The sequence below is a fragment of the Macaca nemestrina genome, chromosome 10 (genome assembly GCF_043159975.1).
Source record: "Macaca nemestrina isolate mMacNem1 chromosome 10, mMacNem.hap1, whole genome shotgun sequence".
NCBI lineage: Eukaryota > Metazoa > Chordata > Mammalia > Primates > Cercopithecidae > Macaca > Macaca nemestrina.
Genome location: NC_092134.1, coordinates 136895682 through 136909286, shown reverse-complemented (window position 1 = coordinate 136909286; position 13605 = coordinate 136895682). Strand labels below are relative to the sequence as shown.

Genomic DNA, 13605 nt, shown 5'->3' with positions numbered 1-13605 from the left:
CATATGAGAAAAACTTAAAACAAAGCCGGGGCAGTCCTCTGCTTGCTTCCAGAGGATGCCCTCCTGGGTAACAGAATAGCTTTCGATAAACTGTCTTCTTACTGCACTCTGTGACTCGCCTTGATTCCTTCCTGCACGAGATCCCAGAACCCTCTGGGCTTCAAGGATCAAGACCCATTTTTCCACGAACAGAACCACATATCTCTGCCTTTCAATGGTAGATTCAAAACACACAATGATGGTGCCATGATTGCAAAGACAAAGGAATAACTTGAGTTATTTTCCTCTTGTCTACTTGAACTTTTTATTTGTGTTAAAAATTTAAAACAGCGAAAAGGAGGTCAGGTGTGGTGGCTCACGCCTGTATCCCAGCACTTTGGGAGGCCATGGTGGGAGGATCACTTGAGACCAGGAGTTCAAGACCTGCCTGGCCCACATGGTGAAACCCTGTCTGTACTAAAAATACAAAAATTAGCCGGGCGTGGTGACACACGCCTGTAATCCCAGCTACTCGGGAGGCTGAGGCACAAGACCCACTTGAACCCAGCAGACGGAGATTGCAGTGAGCTGAGATTGTACTCCAGCCTGGGTGACAGAGTGAGACTCTGTCTTTAAAAAAAAAAAAAAAAAGTGAAATGGAAAGCAAATTACAAGTTGTAATAGTTTTGTTTTATGAGGGCTAATATGAAAACTTCAATTCATGATTATTGCTGAAAATAACTTTTGTAGAGAAAGGGGGTGTTAAGAAATAATCCATGCTGGTTAGGTGCGGTGGCTTATGCCTGTAATCCCAGCACTTTGGGAGGCCAGGCAGGTGGCTCTCTTGAGCATAACAAGAACCTGTGTCTACAAACAATCATAATAACCCACGCCACATAGAATACTTTAGGCAGCACACAACGTCTCAACTTTCCCAAATCTTAAGATAGAATGCTTGGAGTGTAAAAGCGTCATGGCCTTGAAAAAAGGATACTTCATAATATCAGTTTGAGTTGAACCAACAAGTAGATAAAGAAAATGTGATATGTATATGGAGTTGGAGACCATGATTCTAAGTGAAGTAACCCAGGAATGGAAAACCAAACATCATATGTTCTCACTTATAAATGGGGGAGCTAAGCTAGGAGGAGGCAAAGGCATAAGAATGATAATAATGGACTTTGGGGACCCGAGGAGAAGGGTGGGGAGGGTGAGGGATAAAAGACTACTCATTGGGTGCAGTGTACACTGCTCAGGTGATGAGTGTACCAAAATCTCAGAAACCACCACTAAAGAACTTATCCAGGTAACCAAACACCACCTGTTCCCCAAACGCTATTGAAATAAAATTTTAAAAAATAAATAATAATGATATCGGTGTGGGTGAGTCTTCTTTTAATGAACTCACCACAAACCTCTTGTGGGTCTTCGTGTCTTCTCTGTCCTGTATATATTTTTGTAAAGGGCAAAATGTGAAGTTAAGAAGATGTGTTGGGATGTTGTGGGCTCAGACAGGGTGCAGCAGGAGTAGAAGTAGGGACAGTATTACTTTCCATACCCCCAAAGCTCCCCAGGAATACTGGAGTGCTGAGGGAGAGTCAGGTAGTAAATACTGATAGTGATAGCACCTTATATCATGCATGTGATAAGCTCGCTTATCGAGGCAGAGCTCCATGTCTTATCTATTTATCTTTTTTTTTTTTTTTTTTGAGACGGAGTCTTGCTCTGTAGCCCGGGCTGGAGTACAGTGGCCGGATCTCAGCTCACTGCAAGCTCCGCCTCCCGGGTTTATGCCATTCTCCTGCCTCAGCCTCCGGAGTAGCTGGGACTACAGGCGCCCGCCACCTCGCCCGGCTAGTTTTTTGTATTTTTAGTAGAGACGGGGTTTCACGGTGTTAGCCAGGATGGTCTCGATCTCCTGACCTCGTGATCCACCCGTCTCGGCCTCCCAAAGTGCTGGGATTACAGGCTTGAGCCACCGCGCCCGGCCATCATGATTCTTAAAAGCACCCAGACAATGCCCAGCTCCTGTGAAGCTCGAGGCAGATCTGCCACAGAGCAGCTTCTGAACCCTCACACAGAGTCCAGGGCCAGGCTGTCTGCCATCTTGGCAGGGCTGCTCTTCTCCAAATATTTTGCACAACTTCAAGAAGGGGGAAGTGAGGCCAGGTGCAGTGGCTCACGCCTGTTATCCCAGCACTTTGGGAGGCCGAGGTGGGCAGATTATGAGGTCAGGAGTTCGAGACCAGCCTGACCAACATGTTGAAACCCCCTCTCTACTAAAAATACAAAAATTAGCCGGGTGTGGGCGGCGGGCACCTGTAATCCCAGCTACTCAGAAGATTGAGGTAGGAAAAACGCTTGAACCCAGGAGGTGGAGGTTGCAGTGAGCCAAGATTGCACCTACTGCACTCCAGCCTGGGTGACAGAACGAGACTCTGTCTCCAAAAAAAAAAAAAAGAAGGGGGAAGTAAAAAGTTTCACATTTACTAGCAACAGATGAGCATTGCATCCTCCAAAAAAAGGAACATATATCAAAGGCACTTTACTATTCTATATTTACTAAGACTTGTAGGAAAAAACATCTTCATTCCCTTTTGCTCCCAATTATTGAATAATGGAAAGTCATATTCTTTTTTTTTTTTTTTTTTTTTTTTGAGACAGGGTCTCACTCTGTCACCCAGGCTGGAGTGCAGTGGCATGATCTTGACTCACTGCAACCTCCACCTCCCAGGCTCAACTCCCCTAGTAGATGGGTCTACAGGTGGGAGCCACCACACCTGGCTAATATTTGTACTTTTTTGTAGAGGGGTTTCACCATGTTGTCCAGACTGGTCTCGAGCTCCTGGCTTCAAGTGATCCACCTGCCTCAGTCTCCCAAAGTGCTGGGATTACAAACGTGAGCCACTAAGCCTAGCCTCAGTCATTAAAATTTTTTTTACATGTCTCCAATTTGCTATCATTTCTCAATCACTTCTCGGCTCATTTATTTATTCCTACCATGTTCTTAGATTAACTTACCACTGAGATGTGATTCTACTGTAAATAATGCATTGAACAATGATCATGAATACATCTTTTGGAAACCTGCGACTTACTAATGATATATCTTCTTGTTAATTTGCTCTGCACCCTAATTATTCTAGCAATAAATAATTATTCATCCACTGGTACATTCTATTATACCATAAACATAAACCATACAATATGTCAAGTAATGTTCTAAGTACTTTATATATTAACTCATTTGGTCCTCACCACAACCATATGACGTAGACACAAATATGAAGATTCTGTGGCACAAAGAGGTTAAACAACCTGTCTAAGACCACACAGCCCATAAGTACCAAAACCAAGATTCAGACCAAGGCTGCCTCAATCCACACATGAGCCAAACCCCTGCACATGTTGCCTGTCCTTGAAAAAATGTTGGGGTACAGGGGAAGCTCTGTCCATCTCACTGGGGAAGGGTACCATCTCAAATTTTTCTTTTTAAGTTGAATATATATTTAAAATATATTTCTGCCATCCTGGACAACATACTGAAACTTTGTCTCTACAAAAAATACAAAAATTAGCCAGGTGCAGTGGTAGGTGCCTGTGGTCCCAGGTACCTGGGAGGCTGAGAGGATCACTTGAGTCCAGGGAGGTCAAGGCTACAGTGAGCCATGATCACGCCACTGCATTCCAGCCTGGGCAACAGAGCAAGACCTTATCTCAAAAAAAAAAATACATATATATATATTTCTGTTTTAATTATATATCAGTAATTCTAGTGATAGAATGTGAGAGACCAAATGGGGCAAAATATCAGTAACTGACAAGTCTAGGTAAAGGGTATACAAAAGGTCATTATATTATTCTTGCAAATTCCTAAAACTTTGAATTTTTTAAATAAAAAGTTAAAGAGAATTATTTCATCTTAAATGTCACCAATAATATGCTAAATGTTACATTTTAAAATATAAAGAAAGATTTTAGATTCAAAAGTATACAAAGATGTATGCAGTTTTTCAAAATGCTTTTGGTAGTAGTAACAGATCCAAAATTTGAAGGCAAAACAGTCTTTTTTTTTTTTTTTTTTTGAGATGGAGTCTCGCTCTATGGCCCAGGCTGGAGTGCAGTGGCATGATCTGGGCTCACGGCAACCTCAGCCTCCCAGGTTCAAGTGATTTCTCCTGCCTCAGCCTACAGGGTAACTGGGATTACAGGTGCACACCACCACGCCCAGCTAATGTTTTGTATTTTAGTAAAGATGGGGTTTCACCGTGTTGCCCAGGCTGGTCATGAACTCCTGAGCTCAGGCAATCCACCCGCCTCGGCCTCCCAAAGTGCTAGGATTACAGGCGTGAGCCACCGAGCCCGGTCACAGGCAAAACAGTCTTAGGGAACATACCTGCTTTTTTCTCACTGGCCAGATTTTGCTACGTAGTCACTGGTATCCACTTCCCACAGGTTAGTTCCAGGAAATCAGATTCTAAGATGGGGATATGAATGTAAGAGGTTGATTTGGAAGTCTCTTGAATTTGACCCTTGAAGAAATGAAGCAGGATTAGGCAGAGGGGGAAGCAGGAGGATGATGCAGTCATCACCAAGGCCCTAGCCACAGGCAGCTCTGCAGCTAGGACAGCCCTGCAGAGTTACCCCCAGCTGGAAGAAGGGGCCCAGACTTTTATGCTTCCACATCAGCTACTGAGTGGATACAGGTGGCCCCAGCAAAGGGCGCAGAATCTTGAGTGAAGCAATTCTTTAGCTGAAGCAATCACTGGGAGAGGAGACTCAGCTGAAGCTGTCGACAGTGTCCACTACATTCCCACTTTACAGACAAGGAGGTTGAGGTATACAGCAATCAGCTGCGTGTAGTGGCTCACACCTGTAATCCCAGCACTTTGGGAGGCCGAGGTGGGTGGATCACTTGAGGTCAGGAGTTAGAGACCAGCCTGACCAACAATGTGAAACTCCGTCTCTACTAAAAATACAAAAATTAACCAGGCATGGGGGCGCACCCCTGTATTTCCAGCAGCTCGGGGGGCTGCGGCAGAAGGATCACCTGAGCTCGGGAGACAGGGATTGCAGTGAGCTGAGATCATGCCACTGCACTCCATCCTGGGAAACACAGCAAGACCTGTCTCAAAAAAAGAGTATAGCAATTAAATAACTTTCCCAAGATCACAGAGCTGATAAATGGTTGTATCCATTCTCCAACACCACATTAGTGCTGCGTAACAAGCACCCATAAAATATGTACTAACAGGCTAATAACAAAAAAATGTACTTTGGCACACGAATCAATCAGGTTGGCTAAGTCATTCTGCTGATTTGGTCCAAATTAGTCAGATTTCGGCTGGGCTCCCTCATGTGTTTGTGGCTATGGGTTGGCTTTCCTCGCCTGGTCTAGGATGGCCTGAGCTAGGATGACTTACTCTCCTGCACGTGGTCTCTTGTCCTCCTGAGCTTGCTCCTCATCATGGTGGGAAGCTTCCGAGACAATGAATGTGGACAAAGCCTTTGGAGCTCCAAAACTAGAACGAGTCCGTCGTCACTTCTACCACATTATATTGGCCAAAGCGAATCACAAGGCCAAGCGCAGAGTCAGTGTGGGAGGATCTTACCAAATGGCATAGACACTCAGAGATGTAAAAAATCAGGGACAAGCAACCATAGTGATGGAGCCCAAATGCAAACTCCAAAGACCTCACTCCTAGAGGTCTTACTCCACAGTCATCTCCCAAGCAAATCTTTAATTAGTATCTATGTCAAGTTCCACCTGGCCTGGCACTGTGAAAGAGCACGGTCCTGCTTTTGAGGAGTTTACAGCCTAGACAAGGAGCCAAGACACCCACCATTAATGTTTGGTAGCAAGAAAGGTAAGGCAAACGTAAGAGGGGCAAATGCAGCAGGAATCGGGGCAGGGGAGGTACTGTGGACCACGTTGGTCCAGGAGGGTCTGGGCAGCGATTGATTCAGGTCTTGGAGAATGTGCAGAGTTGAGTCAGAGAGTAAGGAGGGATGCACACCCGCACCTCCTCCTTCTCCTCCTCCTCCTCCCCCAGGTACTGATGGAGGGAAGGGAAGGAAAATAGACAGAATGCAGGGCCTGTGAAGAAGTAGTTGTTTTTTGTTTTTTGTTTTTTAATTTTTTGAGACGGAGTCTTGCTCTGTGTCACCCAGGCTGGAGTGCAGTGACGCAGTCTTGGCTCACTGCAACTTCCACCTCCTGGGTTCAAGTGATTCTCCTGCCTCAGCCTCCTGAGTAGCTGAGACTAGAGGTGCGTGCCACCACACCCAGCTAATTTTTTGTATTTTTAGTAAAGATAGGGTTTCACCGTGTTAGCCAGGATGGTCTCGATCTCCTGACTTCGTGATCTGCCCGCCTCGGCCTCCCAAAGTGCTGGGATTACAGGTGTGAGCCACCATGCCCGGCCTGAGGAAAGCAGTTTTCTAAATCCCCTCTCTGTTGTCCCCTCAGCCCCTTAGGATTTCTTTTTATCTGCCTTGGCCAGGCATTGAGAGCTCAGCATGCTGAGGACAACAGTATTTCATTGTTACATGCATTTACTATCCTCCTTTTGAGGACTGTGGGTGATGCCATCTTAGTTCTACTGAGCAGAAAGGCAGATGAGATTACCAAAAGACAAGACTAGATGGTTCCATAAAGGAAAGGGAATGGAGCCACCGGAGGGGGAAGATCAGGAAAAGGGGTTGGAAGGAGACAGAAGAGGGAGCAGGAGAGGAGAGGACTGAATAGATACTATGAGGAAGAATATTTTGGGGAGAGAGGAGTGAAGATGCCTGTTAGGAAACGATGCTGTATAATGAGCAACAGAGCCCTGGGCTTGGGCTCCAGCCAGCAGCCTTCAGTAAAGACCAGCCCTGGCCAGCAGCCTTCAGTAAATACTTCTCAAAGCTTTAGGAGTTGGATTTCTTGTGTCTTCAAATGCTGAGATGACCTTTTTTTTTGTTTTGTTTTGTTTTGTTTTGTTTTGTTTAACTGGTAATCAATTTATTAAAATAGTTGACTTAAGCATCTGCAATGGTGACTTCCACCTCAACTCCTGGCTCAACACTGATGGAAGTAATCTGCTTAACAATCTCAGAAGGACTGTGCAAGTCAATGAGTCGCTTGTGGATTCTTATCTGGAAACGATCCCATGTCTTAGAACCTTCACCACAAGGAGTTTTTCTTGTAGTGATTCTCAAAGTCTTGGTAGGCATTCGAACTGGTCCTTTCACTTTCAGGTTCTTTTCCTTCGCGCCTCTGATCAAGTCAGCACACACCTTTTCCAGGGATTTAACGTTGCGGCTCGTTAGGGTGATTCGAATTCGGTGAATTGCCACCTCCGGCTCCACGGGTGTTTTTCCAGTATCCTTAAAAGCCATGCCTGCTGCGCGGCTTCCTGACCGACTTGTTCCTCGGCGAGAGCGAACAGCGGTGAGTCAGAACCAAAGATCCGCAAGTCCTACGACCGCGTCTTCCTCAAAAAGCTGAGATGACCTTTAGGGCTGAAACAAGGCAGTCAGTTTTATCTGGTTTCCTTTCCATACACCAGGCTTGCCTAAAGCAACTTGTTTATTTTCCTATCGGATAGTAGTCAAAGGTGCCAGCTTAGGAATGAGACAAGTGAGTTCAAATCCTCACTTTTTTTCTTGCTAACTTTGTCATCTTGAACATGTCATATAACCTCTCTGAGCCTGTTTCCTCCCCTGTGATAGGAGTATGATAGTATCTACCTCACAGGATTTTTGTGAGGATTAAATAAAATAAAACATATAAACTATGTGTCTTGCACATAGTTGTTGCTTTAATAAGCTAGCTCTGGCTGGGCGCGGTGGCTCATGCCTGTAATCTGAGCACTTTGGGAGGCCAAGTCAGGAGGATCCCTTGAGGCCAGGAATTCAAGACAAACCTGGGCAGAGAGGGAGACCCCCTTCTCTACAAAAAATTAAAAATTAGCCAGGTGTGGTGGCACACACCTGTGGTCTCAGCTACTTGGGAGGCTGAGGTGGGAGGATCACTTGAGCCCAGGAGGTTGAGGCTGCAGTGAGCCATGATCGCACCACTGCACTCCAACCTGGATGACAAAGCAAGACCCTGTCTCTTAAAAAGAAAAAAAAAAAAGCTAGCTATTGTTATTATTATAATTATCCAATGATTCCAAAATTTAGTTATTTTATCCTTGTTTTACATACAAGAATGGAGATATAGACAAATCAAATCCAGCCGCCCCCAAAGCCTGATGAAGGGCTTCCCTATGAACAAAGACCCTGGCCTGAGACAGAGATGACTCCAAGCCTCTGAGCCCTGCATGGTGCATTTGTCCTCTAAAAACAACAAACAAACAAGTGCATGAGCAGTAAGGGAGGCAGAGATCCGTAACTGAGGTCATTTAGGCAGGCAGAAATGATTAACGCAAAATTAAGGTAGAACCCAACACAAACTGGATGCGAAGTCAGAGGCAGACATCTGTCCTACATACTCACAGTGGTCTCCTGTTTGGCAGGTGGCGGCTGGACCAAATGTCCTCTCTAAAGCCTTGTTAGATACAGGAATTGAGCCAGCTCTTCCACATCCTGGCTTTGTGACCTTGGTGAAGCTATTTTACCTCTGAGATTCAGTCTTGCACCAGCTAAGTGGGATGATACCGGTAGCATCTGCCTCTGGCGTTGCTGTAAGGAGAAATGGAATGATATCTTCTGAGCATCTCACCCAGTGCCTGGTGCACAGGGTGGTTCCTCAGACCTTGTCTGCCCGTATGAACCCAAACTCAGAACATAGTCTCTGAAGCAAGGCAAAAGGATCCAGGGTTTCTTTTTTTTTTTTTTTTTTGAGACAGAGTCTCGCTCTGTCACCCAGGCTGGAGTGCAGTGGCCGGATCTCAGCTCACTACAAGCTCTGCCTCCCAGGTTTACGCCATTCTCCTGCCTCAGCCTCCCAAATAGCTGGGACTACAGGCGCCTGCCACCTCGCCCGGCTAGTTTTTTTTGTATTTTTAGTAGAGACGGGGTTTCACCGTGTTAGCCAGGCTGGAGATCCAGGGTTTCTAAACCTGCTAAAATGACTGAAACTGTGGTTCAGTTATCCAAAGAGGGGTTCATGATACAGAGAAGGGTATTCCCCAGAGCACGAGGAAATTAAATTTAAGCTGGAAGTATTTGGGTCAGAGATGAGAAAGAACTTCTGAAAGTCAGGGTTGTCAAATTAAATTAGAAATGATGATTTAAGACTGTTGTGCTGCTAGTGTCTACTCTAAGAGGAGAATACCAGCTCATCTGCCTGGGCTGGGCAAGGTGTGCCATCATGAGATTGGCCCAGACAATCAGCCACCCTGGGCAAATGGGCCTCAAAATACATGTGCCCTAAGTGAGGACTGGCTGTGACCCTGGGCTAAGTGACAAGGGCCACAGAGTTAGTAGAAGTTGGCCATGGGGGAAGGGCTGTTCTAGTTTTGAAGACATTTGCAAGGGTTGACCCAGAGCCTTAAACTGCCTAGGTGCATGTAAGTTTGAGTCATCCTCAGGTGGGATAAACCTGAGAGGACCCAGTGTCAGTGCAGACCTGAGAGAGGAAATCAAATGACCACTGGAAGGAAGGGGCTTGAAGGAAGTGACCCCACCCACTGAGCAGAGCCACTTGAACAAAGGCATTGACCCTGGAAGAAGCATTGATGGAAGTGTTGGGCACAGGCAGGAGCCGTCCACCAAGGGCATCAGCCTGCGCTTCCGTTTGGGGAGAAGTGTTGGACTACAAGACCACTTGGGGCCCATCCGACTCAGGAAGGAAGGCCAGGCCTTGGAGGCTTGTCCGCTCCTGCCCCCAAAGACCAAGACAATGCAATGAGGTTTCATTGCATTTCCAGGGGAGGTCACTAGGGGAGACCATGGCTGTCAGGTACAGTGGGGCAAAGATAGAAGGCCAAGAAATAAAATGGCTCCAGACGTCTTTCACTTTGGATATGCCCTTGTCATTCCCGAAGGCCTGAACAGCCTGGAAAGAGAGAAAGATGGGGAACATTTCCACAGCTGGGACATTCGGTGCCATGGCCCCAACATCACCTGCTAAGGAACCTGCTGGGACTCCTAAGCCACAAAGACCCTATAGGTCTGGTTAAGATTCCATAGTCCTTGGCTGGGTGCGGTCGCTCATGCCTGTAATCCTAGCACTTTGGGAGGCCGAGGCAAGTGGGTCACGAGGTCAAGGGATCAAGACCATCTTGGACAACATGGTGAAACCCCATCTCTACTAAAAATACAAAAAATTAGCTGTGCGTGGTGGGGGGCACCTGTAGTCCCAGCTACTCGGGAGGCTGAGGCAGGAGAATCACTTGAACCCGGGAGGCGGAGGTTGCAGTGAGCCGGGATCGCGCCACCACTGCACTCCGGCCTGGGTGACAGTGCAAGACTCCATCTCAAAAAAAGAAAGAAAAGAAAAGAAAAGAAAAGATTCCACAGCTCTCGGTCCAGCCCCTTTTCCTCCTTCTCTACCCAGCCGACTACTACTCATCCCTCAAGTCCCAGCACAAAGCTTGCCTCCTCTAGAAGCCATCCCTGGCTCCCCTATGTAGTAACTGGTCCTTACAAAGTGTTCCTGCAGCTCCCAGTTTATCCCTTCTATGTCTAACTTCCATATCAATATTCTATTCACCCATCTGTTCATCCAATGTTCTGTTCACTACAGGGCATGTTGGCATGTGCCTGTAGTGCCAGCTACTAAGGAGGCTGAGGTGGGAGGATCACTTGAGCCTTGGAGGTATAGGCTGCAGAGAGCTGTGGTGGGGCTACTGCACTCCAGTCTGGGTGACAGAGCGAGACCCTGTCTCAAAAAAAGAAAAAAAATTCCATAGCCTCTCTGGGGCTGCCAAGCAGGAATGCCAAACTGAAATTACGGAAGAATGCCAGGTGTCTAAAAAGCAAAGGTGGTTCCTTTGGTCAGGGATGGAGCCGTACAGGCCAGTCCAACTGCAAGTCATTCTGTCTGGGTCCTCTAGCAAGTCAATCCAGTTCAATTCCCAAACACCATGCCAGTCTTGTGTTAGACTGCCCTATCCCTGCCCTCGGGCATAGGCAGCAATGCTAATATCAACAGTAATAGGCAGAACAAGAGTGCCTTTTAAAGAAACATAGCGGTCAAGGCTGTTGCAACCAGGGAGGAAAGTGATCAGCCTGGCTGCGGGATTATTAGGAAAGGCTTCGTGAAGGAGGCAGTCCTAGGAAAGACCTCGAAGGTTCGTCCTCCTAAGCCACCACCCAGAGATCCTCGACTTGGAAGCTGGGATATTCCCAGGGAGCCAATAGGGTAGACCCTCAGGAGGCCTTTAGGGAAGTCTGCTCTTCAATTTCTTTTTAAACATGCTCTTCCCTCCTCCAGAAATGCCCTTTCTTCCTTCTCAGCCCAACTGACTGCTACTCATCCTTCAAGTCCCAACGCAAAGCTCGCCTCCTCTAGAAGCCATCCCTGGCTCCCCTCTATAGTAACCGGTCCCTCCAAAGTGTTCCCACAGCCCCTGACTTAGTCCTTCTATGTCTAACTTAAATATCAATGTTCTGTGCGTCCATCTGCCTCCCCATTAGTCTGTAAGCCCCTAGAAGTCAGGGCCTCTTATTCTTTTCTATAGTCCTACTGTCTTGCACATTGCCAATAAATGTGGAAGGAATGGAGGAGGGGAGGAAAGAAGAAACTGGAAGCACCAGTTCTGGCCTGAGGCACCAGAGGCTGTGCCCTGTGGCCTGGCCTCCTGGTATTCATCTGCCTCACATGACCTGGCGCCTCCTGCTTGAACCCTCAGTTTCTGCCTCGCTCTGGGCAGGGACAACACAGCTCCCATTAGCTGCCTCTTGTTGCTAGTGCCTGCCAGCCCCTCATTAGCCCAGATGGTCCCCACTCCTGCCCTGAGAGATATGAGCTTGGCGGAGGTCGAGGCCTTTCCTGCCTGGTGAGCCCCTTATGCCAACCCCAGGCAGTTATTCTCAGGCTGCTATTGGACAGAAGCACTTGATCTTCAGAACTTTGGCCGTGGACACACACTTTACCATCAGTTATGGGGTCAATTTGGGGACCTAATGAGGAGCATCTTACCTGGGAGAAAGTGAGGGATATGACTCAAGCTAGGCATATGAGGAAAGGCTAGGATAACCAGGAATAAAGAGAAGTATCCAGGTGGCATACTCTGGTCCAAGGACCAGGTGGCCCCCAGCCTCACTTGGCAGAGGCCAAGCCTCCAGCCTCCCAATTCTTTAGATTTCATTCAGCTCCCTGAGAACGCTCCCCTCAGCCTGCCACAGGAGTGTGCTCTCTGCAGCGCAGAAGGGGTCATGGAGGTGGAGACGGTGAGAGTGACAGAGGAGAAGAAACAGAACATGGAGGCCTGCCTCCCAGGCCACACACCCATGTCCCACCACACCTCTGGTTCTAGACTTCAGCTTTCCCTGGGAACCTCTCCTCCCAGGGAGGCTGAAGACAGGCCCTGGGGCAGTGGTGGGTGGAGATTGGACCTCAGAGCCTAGAGGGAAGTGAAAGGGTTTAAACCCCCCCCAACCCACCCGCCCCCCGCCAACCACCTTCCACTGGGCCAGTCTAGCCAGCTCACCCCAGAGCACTGTAAGCCCAGGCTTGTCTTTGGTGCTCTCTCAGTTTCATCTTCCCTCTTACTCCTCCTTCCCACTCCTTCTGGGAGACACTGGGAGGAGAAGCTAGGGGCCACTGGCACCAGCTGTCTCTGGGGTGTCATTTAATACTGTCCATAATCACCACCTCCTCTTCTGGCTTATTAACTCTTTCCCTCACGGCTACTCTTGTCATCCCTGGACGTCTCTCTAACTCTGTCTAGCTCTCACAACACACACACACACACACACACACACGCACACACACACACACAGTGAATGGGAAGAGGGAAGGGCTAGGAACTAGGCATACTCTGGTTTCTTGCCACTGCAGTTCCTTTCCCACCTGACTTCACCCCCAAAAACTGGTCCCACCACCAGCTGGGAGGCAGGAGCAAGAGAGAGGCTGGTTCAAGGATCTGGAGGAACAGAGGACACTTCTGAACCAGCAGAGCAATCACACAACAGCAAGCTCAGAGAAAGAGAATCCCGGAGGGCGGATTTGAGGATGGACACGGGGAATACAAAATTAGAAACCGTCCAAAGACAGAGATTCCTCCTCCAAATGAAATAGAGTCACCAGAGTCCGAGTGAGGACTAGAACACACTGATCATGTATGTGTTTCATACGCTAGATGGGAAAGGGGAATAGAGACCCTTTCCCCTGGCAACTCAAGGAGATTCTGCTTCTGAAAGTGTTTCCTGAACTTCAGGATGCTCTGAAGAAGTAAGGAGCCGTATCAGTCACTGTTGAGTCCATTGGCAGGAAATAGACCACAGGCAGGGTGAGGGGCTGGGAGCCTCAGACCTGCCACCTGCCCACTACAGGGTCTTGGGTTTCATGGTTGTAAGATTACAATGACCACACATCCACAGGACACTTCTATCTCGAATATCCAGTGCTTCTGTCAGACAAGGTGCCATGATTCCGAGAAGTGAAAAGGTGGGGAAACCGAAGCGGGAGGATCACTTGAGCCCAGGAGTTGGAAACCATGTTGGGCCACGCAGCAAGATACAGTCTCTGTT

General features: G+C 47.7%; 1 protein-coding gene across 1 annotated transcript; it reads right to left on the bottom strand.

Moving 5' to 3' along the window:
* Positions 1-6983: 6983 nt before the first annotated feature.
* On the bottom strand, positions 6984-7443 carry LOC105484174 (small ribosomal subunit protein uS10-like). Its single transcript, XM_071072327.1, has one exon. It carries the CDS (start codon positions 7357-7359, stop codon positions 7000-7002), a length of 360 nt encoding a protein of 119 aa, XP_070928428.1. The 5' UTR covers positions 7360-7443; the 3' UTR covers positions 6984-6999.
* Between the last annotated feature and the right edge of the window lie 6162 nt (positions 7444-13605).